General features: G+C 44.7%; 1 protein-coding gene across 5 annotated transcripts in view; it reads left to right on the top strand.

Moving 5' to 3' along the window:
- The window catches only part of fam13b (family with sequence similarity 13 member B), a 43,551-nt gene extending 28,937 nt beyond the window's left edge, over window positions 1-14,614 (top strand). For 2 of the 5 annotated variants that reach the window (XM_058064676.2, XM_058064677.2), the window contains exons 8-24: window positions 3,347-3,391; window positions 5,438-5,533; window positions 5,936-5,990; window positions 6,102-6,193; window positions 6,853-6,886; window positions 6,964-7,054; window positions 7,287-7,361; window positions 8,668-8,941; window positions 9,016-9,157; window positions 9,241-9,322; window positions 9,808-9,969; window positions 11,767-11,984; window positions 12,056-12,139; window positions 12,229-12,324; window positions 12,775-13,121; window positions 13,194-13,295; window positions 13,590-14,614. In XM_058064676.2, coding sequence (XP_057920659.2) covers window positions 3,347-3,391; window positions 5,438-5,533; window positions 5,936-5,990; window positions 6,102-6,193; window positions 6,853-6,886; window positions 6,964-7,054; window positions 7,287-7,361; window positions 8,668-8,941; window positions 9,016-9,157; window positions 9,241-9,322; window positions 9,808-9,969; window positions 11,767-11,984; window positions 12,056-12,139; window positions 12,229-12,324; window positions 12,775-13,121; window positions 13,194-13,295; window positions 13,590-13,713 — 2,119 coding nt within the window. In that variant the 3' untranslated portion in view covers window positions 13,714-14,614. The remainder of the gene's footprint in view (window positions 1-3,346; window positions 3,392-5,437; window positions 5,534-5,935; window positions 5,991-6,101; window positions 6,194-6,852; window positions 6,887-6,963; window positions 7,055-7,286; window positions 7,362-8,667; window positions 8,942-9,015; window positions 9,158-9,240; window positions 9,323-9,807; window positions 9,970-11,766; window positions 11,985-12,055; window positions 12,140-12,228; window positions 12,325-12,774; window positions 13,122-13,193; window positions 13,296-13,589) is intronic. The other 3 variants (XM_058064679.2, XM_058064680.2, XM_058064681.2) reach the window with 3 other exon arrangements.
- Window positions 14,615-14,952: the final 338 nt, after the last annotated feature.

The raw sequence follows: 14,952 nt of genomic DNA, 5'->3' as shown, positions 1-14,952 counted from the left end.
AGTTGCTCAGACAAAAAAAAACAGCAGCAGCAGATCTGGACTTTGACAAGCTCCAACTAAAGTTGCTGACTTCAGCTCAAGGCTGTCATACGTCGCCACTTACCCCCCCTTAGGCTGGATCCTTAGAGAGAGGGAAGAGACAACAGGAGCCATGAGAATGGCCTGTGACGTTCTGCTGCAGAGGTAAACATTATGGTTGCATAACTCCTCTGTATGACTGGAGCATTCATTTTGTGAATGAATGAGAGCCAAGCTGAATGAGTGTGCACTAATTATGCTCCGAGTGTTTCAAGTTGATCACTGAAGTGATGCTTAAACACCCCCAATTCTAAATGAATTATGAATGGAAGAAGCGAGGTCATTGAGATTGGTTTCTTTTTCTTGCTCATTGTGGACTCGGCGGATAGATGAGAATAGACTAAAGGCTACATAAAGTTTTTATTCAATAACATGTGGTCTGTATCCATGCAGAAACCATACACTCACCTTTGACCTCGTATGTCTATACACTGGATACTTTGCATTCAGACGTGCGATCGCAAGCTGTCGCCTCCCACATGAAAGACTGTAAATGTTTGTGAATGTTTCACATGCGGCTGGCTGGCAGACTTGTTTATGATTTGTGTGGGCGTGTGTGTGTGTGTTGCAGTAGGTAGTCATATTCTGCAGATAGAACAGAAAGAGAGTTGCTGACAGCAGCACCTGTGGGGACCCACAGCTTGACCACAAATTACTCTTACGTATGCACCACCCACTTGTGCATCTTTGGAGACATATTTTTCGAGGCATTATTCATCAAGGGGCTGCACGGCTAGGAGACCGGGGTTCAATTCCACCCTCGGCCATCTCTGTGTGGAGTTTGTATGTTCTCCCCGTGCATGCGTGGGTTTTCTCCGGGTACTCCGGTTTCCTCCCACATTCCAAAAACATAGGTATGAATGTGAGTGTGAATGGTTGTTTGTCTATATATGCCCTGTGATTGGCTGGCGACCAGTCCAGGGTGTACCATGAGGAAAAGCGATAGAAAATGAATGAATTATTGATGAAATTCCCAATTGTGGGCATTTGACGTGAGAGGTTTCACTGTAATGAAACCTCTCACTTCTAGAAAATACTACAAATACTACTGATACTGTATTATCATTTTTGTATGTAACAGCTCTGAGTGCATGACACGGTCACCCCCAACCTCCCCTCACCCCCAGGGAATCTAGAGAGCACCTGATGAAGGCTGATATGTGGCGGCCTTGAGGGCCCAATTTGTATTGTTATCTTTGTCTCACAGGGAGCTGGAGGAGGTCAGGAACCCCCCTGAGGGCCTGAAAAGCACATTATTTTGGTCCATGGCCTCTGGAGCACAATGGTGTGAGATCAGAGATTATTCTTGCTCCTTGAGGCCAGGAGACATCATTGCGTAACATCCGTGTTCCGCTGTCAGGCGTGCCGGGCTAGTGATGCTGCTGACTCCGGGGGCGACTCGGGGGCCCAAGTACTCTTTGGGATCTTTGTGAAATTTGATGGGGAGAGTACCTCAAGTATATTGTGATGTACACTCACACTCAGGTTTATTGTTGTAATAGGAGACTGATATTACCACATTAGTAGGGGTGTAAGAAAATATTGTTTTGTATACTTCGTTCCACGATACTGTATCAATATTAAAAAGTATGATATGGATATTTTTAGGCATTTATTATAGACTGTATATGGTATTTATTCAAGTGCAGACACGGCAAAGAGGTTAGGTGGCAGCACTTACGTAGTCAATTAGGCAAGGACATTGAACGAGATTGACGAGTGAAACATCCTCACACATTTGGAAAATGTGTCGTGTTTCCTGATTAAAGTATTTGGGAAACACGACAAATCTGCGAGTCCACTTAGCGAGACACCATGAGGACTTGCCGCTAGCAAGCAATACCAGGTCCTTTTGTATACTACAAAAGTAGTACTGTGATATTGCAGGTATTTTGTTTTTCAAATTGATATCACTATTTTGTTAAATAATGGTTACTTCAAGCATCCTAAAAGGACTTTTTACTGATGTTAGTTACTTTGTTCCACAAAAATACTCTTCTGATGGTGGATACGTCAGGGACTGTATACTCTGCATTTGAGCAAGATCTTGAGACATAATTTAATTTATTAGTTTTTTATGGGTTCATTCATTCATTCATTTTCTACCGCTTGTCCTCATGAGGGTCACGGGGGTGCTGGAGCCTATCCAAGCTGTCTTAGGGCGAGAAGCGGGGTACACCCTGGACTGGTGGCCAGCCAATCACAGGGCACATATAGACAAACAACCATTCACACTCACATTCATACCTATGGACAATTTGGAGTCGCCAATTAACCTAGCATGTTTTTGGAATGTGGGAGGAAACCGGAGTACCCGGAGAAAACCCACGCATGCACGGGGAGAACATGCAAACTCCACACAGAGATGGCTGAGGGTGGAACTGAACCCTGGTCTGCTAGCTGTGAAGTCTACGTGCTAACCACTCGTCCGCCGTGCAGCCCTTTTTTATGTTTTTTTTTGTTTTGTAAATTATAGCTGGATGTTAAAGCTTTATTCATCCAAATGCTACACTTACAGAGGAAAGTTTGTGATACAGCATAACATACTGTTCTAATGGAATAAAAATGTGTTTAGTAAGTGCATATTGCTGGTGTAATTCAGTTTTTCCAGGAAATAATCTTTAACTACAAGAAAAACAAAAAAAATATCACCTTGTTAACAGTATTGTAATATATCGTATCGTGATGCGTATCATATCGCCAGATTCTTTCCAATACACACATTAGCACAATGCCTTGTATATGCAATTGAACCCAATTGGCTTAACAACAAACAAGAACAGAACAGCTCACATCCCCATGAAGATGGAGAGAGGTGTCAAGGTTATGTAAGTTTCACTAATGAGACACGCACACACGCAAGCATTGCTCTGTAGTATAAATGACCTTGTGATGTGTTGCTGTGTTATATAAATGTTCTGTGGTAGTTTGTGAGCATCCGCGGGCACATCTTAGCTGGATCCCAGCTTTGTGGGCATGCAGAAAGTACTGTGGGAATACAACCACTTTCACCTCAAACTCATGTATCTGATGAGTAACAGTATGTGCCCACCCAGCGCGGCGTCATTAGCTGCAACTTTGTACGCCTTGGTAAGCATCTTTATTGTGATGCGTCTTCCTGCTTTGACTGCCGCTGTCCAGCGTTTCTCACTCCCACACACACACACACACACACACACACACACACACACACACACAAGGTCAGTGGATGTCTCAAATGGGAGTCCAGGAGAACGTAATGTTCTAACCATATCTTTCCCATCTACAGCTCCCATCTCTCCCCTTTGCCCATGCTGCCTGCTGACTCTGCAGAGTGAGTACACACACACACACACACACTTTGGTAGCTCAATTAAAACATCACACTGAAAAACCATGGACATTATTGTGTCTCCTACTAGCCTCCTGGTATATAAAGGTCACCTTTTTCTCGTTGACCTGCGTGACACTGATATGACGCATGCACATGGTGCTTTGATTATGTGCACGCACTTTAATCTCACCTAATGATGCCGTCTGTATGATCGTAGCGACAGTGCTGCATGCAAAGTGGGACAAAGTCTGTTTGATACATCGGACACTAAATGATTGTGCATGCCTCTCGGCGCGTTTAGAGCGGCACGGAGTCACATGCAGTCACATGACTATCAGCCGTGTGCAGTCAATCTTCTTATCACGCAACCGAGTCAGCAGCACACAACACAAACTCATTGACAGTCCATTGGTCGCATAATATACACATTAAAGTGTACATATATACTACAGCTGTGTATTTCCCACGGGATCACTAAAGAAGCTACCCATGTAGACTGACAGTCCTTACTATCATTGCTCAACATTTAGCTCGGCTCTTTGGGCTGTCACGGTGACGTGCATCCATCTTCCTAACTGAGGATCTCAGGAGGCTTTAGTTAACATTAAGCAGACAGCTGAATACACATTTTTACTGTGCGTGCAATTCTGAAACCTTTAATGCATACACTACTACGCAAAGCCCAAAGTCAGCCATGTTCCCATGTTGGGACCAAACGTGTGTCATTCTCTGACTTCATCTTCCTTCTTAACTGGAGAGGACGCTGAGCTAAAGTAAATGAGTGTGGTGATAAAGAAAGCTCCCAAAAGAATCTCGGTAGATCCGGAGGATCAAGTGTTCATCCGCCCAAGAAAGGTCAGAGTGAAGGGTGTTGTTACCTTTTACAGTGTGGAGGACAGCTCGTCACGGAATGAAATTCTTGTCAGCTCATGAGAAGCATACAAGGCAATATATCTGCACACATTTGTGTGTAAGAATTATGTCAAGATATCTATATTATGACATCTAAACACTTTAGCTCCCCAAATGCACGGTTTATGCCTATTCTTTTACTGTTTTTATTTATTCTTTCTTCTCTTCTTTTATATTAAATGTTATTGGTACTGTACTTACATCAACACACCCCCAGAGACTAAAAATGGAAATTAGCCACTGGCTATATAATCGTGCTTATTGACATGAAAATGTTGATTAATATTTTAGCCACAAGATCTTCAAGATTAAAACACGACAAGGACTGGGATGATAAATAAATTTATTCATTCATTTTCTACAACTTTTTCCTCACGAGGATCGCGTGGGTGCTGGAGCCTATCCCAGCTGTCTTCGGGTGAGAGGCGGGGTACACCCTGGACTGGTGGCCAGCCAATCACAGGGCACATATAGACAAACAACCATTCACACTCACATTCATACCTATGGACAATTTGGAGTCGCTAATTAACCTAGCATGTTTTTGGAATGTGGGAGGAAACCGGAGTACCCGGAGAAAACCCACGCATGCACGGGGAGAACATACAAACTTCACACAGAGATGGCCGAGGGTGGAATTGAACCCTGGTCTCCTAGCTGTGAGGTCTACTTGCTAACCACTCGACGGCCATGCAGCCGAATAAATAAATTAATTACACAATAAATAAAAATGAACTCGATAACTTTGCCAGCCTAAATATATTGTCAATATTCATTGTGCCCTGTGATTGGCTGGCGACCAGTCCAGGGTGTACCCCGCCTCTCGCTCGACGACAGCTAGGATAGGCTCCAGCATGCCCGCGACCCTCCTGAGGATTTTTCTCATCTCCTGCCTTCAAACTGGCAGGAAGAGGGTTCACTCTGTGCATTAGTGCATTTGTTCCATAGAACAGCGGCATGAACCTTTTGTCAGTGATACAGTACCTCGGTGGGTGGAGGCGGGGCCGCCAGCATCCAAACAGTGCAGAAGAATCTAACGTAGTCGACATTAAATTAGTAGATGCTAAATATTGCTAAATTCTCATCTTCGTTTTTGTGTTGAAGCTACACAATGACAATGTTGTGTGTCTTTAGGATAATTGAACGAACCATCAGAGCCGCAGTGGAGCAGCATTTCTTTGACCTGAAGACCTCCATTGACCAAGACCTAGGCGACTTTGCCAGCCAAGGGTGAGACAAACACTGTTAACTGATACAACGTTCAAGTGCCGCATCTTGTGACACACACACACACACACACACACACACACACACACGCATACAGGGTTTTTTTTCCACATCACCAATAGTTTAGAAGGCAGCCTCACACACACGCTGCTCAAAGAGACATCATACACAATCCTCCCCAGGTTCAAGTTACCAGTAAAAGTGTCAACACGCCACGTTAGAGAGGAAAGAGCGTATATTATGACGACACGTTTCAGCCGGAGCAGCTGTCCAGGGGTTAGTCGCCTCCGCTGGCGACACGTGCTGTGATATTTGTGACTTTCCATCATCACGGACTGTTTTTATACGACCTTTTTCCATTGCTCTTCCGCTCTTTTCTTGACACTCTTTAATCTTCTTTGCCAGCGAGCCAGCAGATCCTGGTCACCATGACGACCGGGAGCAAAAGAACAACACACAGGTGAGAGAGGGGGAGGCTCTAACATAGGCGGAAAGACATGGCGTCATGTGCACATAGTTCATTTAGTGTTTCTGAATGACACTCATGGGGGATTGAACTTGTTTCTCCCAGGATGCTCTGGTGCCATCGGGCGATCTGGAGGAGGGTTCAGGAATGGAGTTGGACACTGTCCGAGATTCTGAGAACAACATCAACACTGCCAGGTAAGATGGCTGCTGTCCTGTTGACGTTTCATTACTACGGTGGAGACGTGATGTGTTCACTTCCCCGCACAGTGTCTGTGTTTCTCGCTCAATGAAGGAACCGAACACTTCTGCGTTTGATACACCCTCTCATAGCCTGTTGAGCACACCTCACATACACAAACATATTTTTATGTGGTTATTAATGGTTAATATTATGCCTGTCACGGCACGGCGGGCAAGTGGTTAGCGCGCAGACCTCACAGATAGGAGACCAGGGTTCAATTCCACCCTCGGCCATCTCTGTGTGGAGTTTGCATGTTCTCCCCGTGCATTCCAAAAACATGCTAGGTTAATTGGCGACTCCAAATTGTCCGTAGGTATGAATGTGAGTGTGAATGGTTTTTTGTCTATATGTGCCCTGTGATTGGCTGGCCACCAGTCCAGGGTGTACCCCGCCTCTCGCCTGAAGACAGCTGGGATAGGCTCCATCACCCCCACGACCCTTGTGAGGAAAAAGCGGTAGAAAATGAATGTCATGATAATGGATATATCGATTTATCAAAGGATTTTTAAAAATTTAAAAATAAATATTTCTCCCAACAAGAAATATTGTCACTTTTTAAATCTTGCAAGATCTTGCCTGTAGTTTAACAATTTTTGTGTGTTGTATCGTTCAGGCAGGGCAATCAGCTGTGTGACAACACAAGCTGTGTAAGTCAACACACACACACACACACACTTGCTGTCCAGCTTGGATGTTTCCTTGATGAGTGTGTGTCACCTTCCAGGACTCGTGCGACCAGAACGCCAACACCAGCCAAACAGCCAACACTGACCACGCCCCCCACATCCAGCTCTTCCCCGACAGCCAATGGGACGGTATGTGATATTTAGTTACGAGGCGGGCGAGACGCTCTTGACTAAAAAAAACATGAGTCATGATCCCTCGTGGTGCGTTCAAATGTTTGTCATTCATTCGTAATAAACGTGCGTTTGCATTGAATGAAAGTTGCCGAGCGCCGTTCTGACAGATGGACCTCACTGCTCGTCTTCTCTGCTGTTCCCGTCTCTCCTCTTCTCCCTCTTCCTCACCCTCCTTCCATCCAAACAGCGCCACCTCCTCCTCATCATCTCCACCTCCCTCCCATAGACTTCTCATGTATGCACCTGCAGAAGGAAGGCCAAGGTGAGTGGTTGCACGTGTGCGATCCCTCGCCCCGACAACAAACTTCACACCCCTCCAGAAGGACAGAAAACTGTCATTCTTCATTTTCCTCTTTTTGTTTCATTGCCCTTCTTCCCTCTTGAGGGATTCATCACTTTTCGTCCGTCTTAAGCCTTTGTAGACCAGGGTACTTTTTAGTAGGTTTTATTCTTCTTCTTATTATTATTATTTCATTTTGTCACAGTGTACAGTGGTTATTGTTTTGCTTGTTTGTTGCACTTAAATGTTTTGGATCAGCAAACAAGTCAATGACAACACAACTGCTCACAAAATGCAGTTTTTAAATGAAATGTATTATTATTTATTATTGAGGGGGAAAAAAATGATTTTCTCCCACAATAATAAAAAGTTGTGTTATCATTGACTGATATTTACATGTGTCTGATGATCTAAAGCATTTAAGTGTGGCAAACATGCAGAAAATAAGAAATCTTGAAAGGGGCAAACACTTAACTCATACCACTGTATACATGTACATATATATTAGGGAAAATTTGTATTTTTGCCTTAAATGTAATGTAAATGTAAATATGTGTCATTAGATTAGATTAGATTAGATTAAATTCAACTTTATTGTTATTGCTCATGTCACTGGTACACGGCAACAAAATGCAGTTAGCATTTTTTTGCAGTGCAAATTTATAAATACCTTATTAGTAAGTAAATGTAGAAATAGAATAGAGCTGTAAGTGGACAGATATATGTACAAACTATAACAGGCTATGACTATGATACAGTGTGGATACATACAGGGATATAAATGACTATGAATATGGCTATTGCAGATTATACAGATTATAAACAGTATGATCTATAATATCTGTAATATATACAGTAGTGCAGTGAACCTATTTGCAGCTTAAAGTCAATATATAACATGTGTACTTGAAATAATAATTTTCAATTTTAGCAAACGTAGTCAAATAATTATTGAATTAGTTGAATTCATTTTCTATACCGCTTATCTTCAGTGATGTCCTTTTAAAGCTGCAATGTGTTAGTTGGCCACTTGATGTCACTGTTGGCTCATCTTTCACCCTCTGTTCATGCTTTCATGCGTTTGCGTTTGCAACTGAGTAATAATGTTTAGACTAGACTTAAAGTCTATTTTGGCCATTTTAAAGCCCTTGTAGCACTGGAGCATCTGTGGGGGCTGCATCACGGAGCTACCCCGCTTATCGTGCTGCATTCAATGCAGTCAATGTGCAAGTCCCCTCTTAAAGAACATCACCTCTGACTCTGCCTTCTGCCTTCCCCTCTTCTTCAGATCCAGTTCCTGCCTTCAAGTCCTGGCAGGACGACAGCGAAAGCGGCGAGGCACAGCTCTCCCCTCTGGCGGGTCGCATGGTCCCCCTCCCTCTGCTGCCCCTAGAGGAGGACGGGGAGGAGGACGAGGGTGAGGGCAGGCAGGACGCCTCCCCATCGTCCTCCCGCTCTCACCCACACGTCCTGGCGCGGCGCTTCCTCGACTTCAGCGTGCACGGCGCCCAGCGCTTCCTCCAGCAGGACGCGGATGCAACCTCGCCCACCAAAGCGCACAGGTGACGCGCGGCACGGCACCCTCGAGTTGCCACTTCCTTGTTTCTGTCACCTCTGACTCTCCATGCAACCTCAGGCCGAGACGAGTGTCGTTTGGCTCCAAGGAGGCCATCAGGGGAGGAGATTCAGTGACTCACCAGCTCACCAAGAAGCTTCAGCACCTGAAGAAGAAGATCAAGCAGTTTGAGGAGCAGTTTGAGAAGGAGAAGAACTACAAGGTACAAGTGAAAGCTGTCTCAACTCGGCCATTTTCACATCTTTACCATAAAACGTCACAAAACACGTCACTTCCTGTGTGCAGCCATCTCACGGGGACAAGGCCGCTAACACCAAAGTCCTCAAATGGATGACTGACCTCACCAAGATCCGCCGGCAGATTAAAGGTAGACCTTTCTTTTTGACACACGTGTGCGTGTGTGTGGGGAGTGTGTGTGCCATTTTACTGCATGCAACAAACACACATAGACACACACACACACACACACACACAAAGAGTTGTAACCCTGGAAGCGACCTAGCATGCATGCAGCACTAACATGTGGCTCTCACACATCCACCCTCCAGTGTGAACTGTCTCTCTTCACCAGTGGGGTGGGGGGGTTGGGGTTTGGGGGGGGCGTATGTGAAAGTGCAGCAGTCATTGATCATAAGTGTAAACATGTGACATGCAGCTAGACTGTCTCCCACACACGTGCATCATTTCATCACACCAAACCAACCCCACCACGCCACCGCCCTCCTTTGCTGGCCGAAGCATTTCTCAAATAACACAAACCCCCGCTCTCCACTTTCCTCCCTTTCTCACCCTCCTTGCCCACTCTCCAATTGGTCCATTGATTGACACCCCCTCCCACGGTTGGCCGCGCAGGACGCCAGCACCATCTTTTCCCCAGAAGCACGTTGAGGCACCAGGCTTTGCTCCATTCACACAGACGCCACCATGCCCCGCCCCCTTCTTCCCCTTCCCATTGCGCACACGCCCCCACGGCCCATCCCAACTCGGGCCTGAGCTCGAGAGCGTGTCACCTCAGTAAGTACCAAAGAGCCAGTAAGTAGACACTTCCACTGTCGGGTGGCGCTGTGAGAGCATCCTGCTTCCGTTCTGTGATCGAGCAGCATGGCCGCCACCTGTGTGTGTGTGTGTGTGTGTGTGTGTGTGTGTGTGTGTGTGTGTGTGTGTGTCCTCATGTCATGTATGCTCCTCAGATGTCATGTCTCGTCATGTGATGTCATTCAGATTAGACTGTGTACATTCTCATTTTCTTGCATCTTGCAGATGCAGCTTAACTGGAGTGAATGAACATTTTTTTGTTAAACATATGAATAATCATATGTATTCATGTTTCGTGGTTGGTCGGTAATGTCACTGTGATGTTCGGAGAGGCACACAAGTATTAGACATGATTACTAGAACAACTGACGTACTGTACTTACTTTTTGAAATGATCTCACAACAGGCACAATAATAATATCATCATCATCATAACAACTCTGGCTATACTTAAGCATAAGTCTATTTTCTCATACTGTTTTGGCTAATGGGAGTGTAACAGTGACTATAGGGGTGTTATTTCATGCCTAGTGGGCTCTAATGTTAACATTATTGAGAATGTCATAAGCAAGTTTCTATGCGAACTATGAGAATATTTAATATCAATAAGGAATCCTACTTTGACAAAATTCTCAACTAATTAACTGCAATAAACATGGGGATAACTGCACACACACACACACACACATACACATTTTTGCAAATAAGTGACACTTTTAATGTACAAACTTGCACTCTACAATGTAACAAAAGGACACTCTGAAGTGAAAATGTACTAATCAAGCCCATTTCCGTCCGTAGTGTCAAGTGACTCCTATTTATTTATGTATGTGTGTGTGTGTGTGCGTATGTGTATATGTGTGCGTATGTGTATATGTGTATATACACATATATGTATATACATTACATAAATATACATATAGTATGCCAAACCAATGTACATACATATAAATATAGTACATATATATATATATATAAACACATAGACACACTGCTAGCTACAGCATACATGTGCACGCATTTTGCAAGTAATAATCCAGGAACATTAGAGATGGCTATAAAAAGAAAGTCCTTTATACGCATAAATACACCAGACGAAAGTTGCCCAAATCTCAAACGTTTGACCAAACATCTTATTTATGAGCTTTGTTTTGCTGTTACGAGCTTTTGCTTCACAGAGAGAGTTAAACGTTAAAGATGGTCTAATAGCGAGACGAGCACTCACTCTTGCTGGCGCTGAAACGATTCCTTTTGGAGTTGTCTCACTTTTTGACCTTTTTTATCATGTTTTATCAACTATGAAGGCGTCAGAAATCACTGTTTTTGTTAACCAAAGACATAATGTGTACTTTATATCTAATCCATTATTGTTATTATTGATTAGCAGGCTACAGAACGGCAGTAAAAATGCGTTCATTTGTTTTGTCACAATGATGTGGTTTAGGTTCTTTACTTTGTTTCACTTGTCAGTTGACGAATATTTATGGATTATTTCATGTTATTTTTTAAATGATTGTATTATACATAGTTTTTTTATGACTCATATTTTGTGTATTGGTATTTCCATGTTTATATTTAGTGTGAATGCACCCACTTGTTAGTTTAGGAAGGTGTGTGTGTGTGTGTGTGTGTGTGTGTGTCCCACCATGTTGTGATCTCCATTAGGTATTAAGATGTTTACATTCCAGTTGTCTTCCATCTTTACTTCATCTCACTCGTTGTTTTATTTGACCTTTGACCTTGGCACCTGCGGTCACTCCCCTCGCCTCCCTTCAGATGCCAAACACCGCGCCGAGAGTGAGCTCGGCACCCTGACGCGTCCTCGCAGCAACACACTGCCCAAGAGCTTCGGCTCCACCCTGGACCAGGGATCCCACGAGGCGTCGGCCGGCGAGGCCAAAGGTCAGCACCCCAGCAGGGAGGAGACCCTGGAGCTGATCCAACTCAGGGTGACGGGCAAACGGAGGGAGGACGGCTGGCCCGATGACATCAAGGTGAGCGAGTGCTTCCTCCTGAAGGCGACAGGACAAAGTAATGAAGCCTCAAATGTGGCGTTTTTGTGTAGAAGATGACCAAAGAGCAGTTGTCCTGTGAGAAGACGGTCCTGCAGAAGAACCTGCTGCACTACGAAGGCCTGCACGGCCGACCGGTGAGTCACCTCCGCACGACACCGCGTGGACTTTTATTACATGCAAGGATGGATGTAGGAGTACATCGAGTGTCCTTCGTGTGACCTAGGTGACTCGAGAGGAGCGTCTGGTGGTGAAGCCTCTCTGCGAGCGTTACCGCCTGGTCAAACAGATGCTGACCAGAGTCACCATCACCCCCGCCACCGTGAGTACACCACCCACTAGAAAAGTGCATTAGAAGCAAGTTGAAAAAAACTAACAAAGAAAAACGACATCCTAACCCCTTACATTTTTTTCAAAAATCACCAAATTCAAACTCTGGTATTTTATGCCATTTTTGGATGCTTCTGGGGCCCCTGTTGGGTGTGTGAGAGGTTTCCCGGGTTTTTTTCACCAGAAAAGTGCATTACAAGCAAGTTGAAAAAAACCGCCATAGGTAATTTAGTTAAGTAACGTCGTTAAATTAACAAAGCGCCAAGAAGGAATAAAGCCAAATCCTTTTTTTAGGACAAATACTGAATTTTATTTTTTTTCTTTGCTCATTTCACATCATGTTGATTCTAATGTTGAACTAAATGTTTATCGATTCACACCCCTAGTACACACGTTAGCATCGTTAGCATCACTCACACGCACTCTTTACTTCCTCTCCCAGGTGTCGCCTTCCAGCAAGAGGCGGAGCCAAACCCTCCAGCCAATCATTGAAGGTGAGACAGCCCACTTCTGGGAGGAGATCAAAGAGGAGGAGGAAGAGTGCAAAGGAGGGCAGGAAGGAGACGACAAGGACAAAGAAGCAGAGAAAGAAGAGGAGGAGGATGACGAGGAGGAGGAGGAAGAGGAGGAGGAAGGCGAGAGCAGTGGCGGGGAGATGCAGGGTTCGGAGGTCATCATGGCCATCGACCCCCACGACTCCCCTGGAGGGACAATCAGCAGCAAGATGGAGGAAGGCTCAGGGAAGCTGGCGCTTGACCTGCGTCTGTCCACGTCCAACACCTCGTCCATGTATGGCCACACACACACACACACACACGTTTAGACGCTGCACTCACTTCCTGTTTCCTGTTCCCATGTCAGGCCAGAGCTGCTGGAACAGCTGTGGAAAGCCAGAGCAGAGAAGAAGAAACTGAGGAAGACGATTCGAGACTTTGAGGAAGATTTCTATCAGCATAACGGCAGGTTGGTGGAACGCACACATGCACACGCACACACATACACACGCACACACATACACACGCACACACACACACACGCACACACAGTATCATTCAAGAGGATCATCAAGAATTCAAAAAAACATAGAAATATTCTGTTCCTGAGTCAAACTGTGGTCATACAACTAAACTAAAATGTACAAAAATAATCGTCAGACTGAACTGCAATGGTTAGACGACAAACAGAGTTTGGGGGGGGCACTTGGTTTGAAACGGACCCCAAATGATCACCCCCAAATCAACCTCATCTGTGCTACAGGAACGTCCAGAAGGAGGACCGCGAGCCCATGTTGGACGAGTACAGAGCCTACAAGAGAGTCAAGGCCAAGCTCCGCCTCCTGGAGGTCCTCATCAGCAAGCAAGATTCATCCAAGTCCATCTAGAAGACACACAGCCGACCATGTGACAGGAAGTGTCCACCTCAGCAGGTTGCTGCCTTCAAGGATTTGCCAAACTATCAGAAAGAGCAGCGGTGGCGTGACTCGAAGGGGAGCGCACGCCCGCCCACCCTCGGCCAATCACTGCCCGCGTAGCATCCAGTCGCACGACTCCTCACCCCCCCAACCCTGCGGCGTCAAAGAGATCCGAGTCGGTCGTCGCTCTTGACGTCAGCTGACCTTTTATCCTTCCTTTTAACGTTTCAACATCTCTGCAAAGAAGACTAAAGTGCAACTCACTCAGCGGCTCCCCCTGGTGGTCCACCTTGGCAAGCATCGCCGTCATGTGGTCGTTTCCTGCTGGCAGGTCACGTGAGCGTCAGACGCTGTCCTGCTCATGAGAAAGCGGAGCGTTGGTGTCAAGGAAAAGAAATGTTATTTGCACAGCATTCCCTGAATGCAGCCCTGTTGTGTTTTTTGTCTTCGGAAAAAATGAAGCACTAACTTCTTTACAAATAGAAATATAAATAAATATATATGTTCTGTATAAACACCTGAAGGATGAATGTCAGAAATGTTTAAATTATTACACGCGTGCACCCCTCCACCCCCTACTTTTTTTTTTTTTGCTTCTTGATATTTTGTCCCCCTGGGATTGTTTTTCTATGAAGATGATGAGCTGTCATATCCATGACTTACTGTAGTGTGTGAAGACAATGACTTGTTTCTAGTCACCAACTGTACAAAGCAGCTGTAGATGTTTAGTGTGTGATCCTGCTCGTCCTTTGTGATGGATTAAAAAAATGGCTTGCATGTTACAGCATAGCGACACTTACACAATGTATTCTTTCTATTATTTGTGCCATAAAAAGAAGCAGCAATAATAAAAGTTGTGTGGACGATCGAACGCCTTGAATTTTATGTTATTTGTCCCGTTTCTAACCAGTATGTAATTTTAAAGTATTTTCGGTAATAACAAAAATAAGTCTTTACTGTACTGTGTACGCTGTGCACTTAACAGGCTGAATTTTCATACTAAAGTGTTGTTCCAAATCAATTACTGTCTTACCTCAAACTCTGCACTTACCGGAAATGACGATGACCATATTTGTGCAATTTTTCATTAACATTTAAAGTTAAGTCACCCCCTCCCTTTCAGCTACGTAGCCAAGATGGTGACTCACCAGTGTAACATCCGGGTATTGTCAGTACCGAACGACGATTTATATTTAACGTAACTTGCCG

The sequence above is a fragment of the Doryrhamphus excisus genome, linkage group LG23, assembly GCF_037039965.1.
Source record: "Doryrhamphus excisus strain RoL-2023G ecotype Guam linkage group LG23, RoL_Dexc_Guam_v1.1, whole genome shotgun sequence".
Classification (NCBI taxonomy): domain Eukaryota; kingdom Metazoa; phylum Chordata; class Actinopteri; order Syngnathiformes; family Syngnathidae; genus Doryrhamphus; species Doryrhamphus excisus.
The sequence above is the reverse complement of the archived record's forward strand: the minus strand, read 5'-3'. Positions and strand labels throughout refer to the sequence as shown.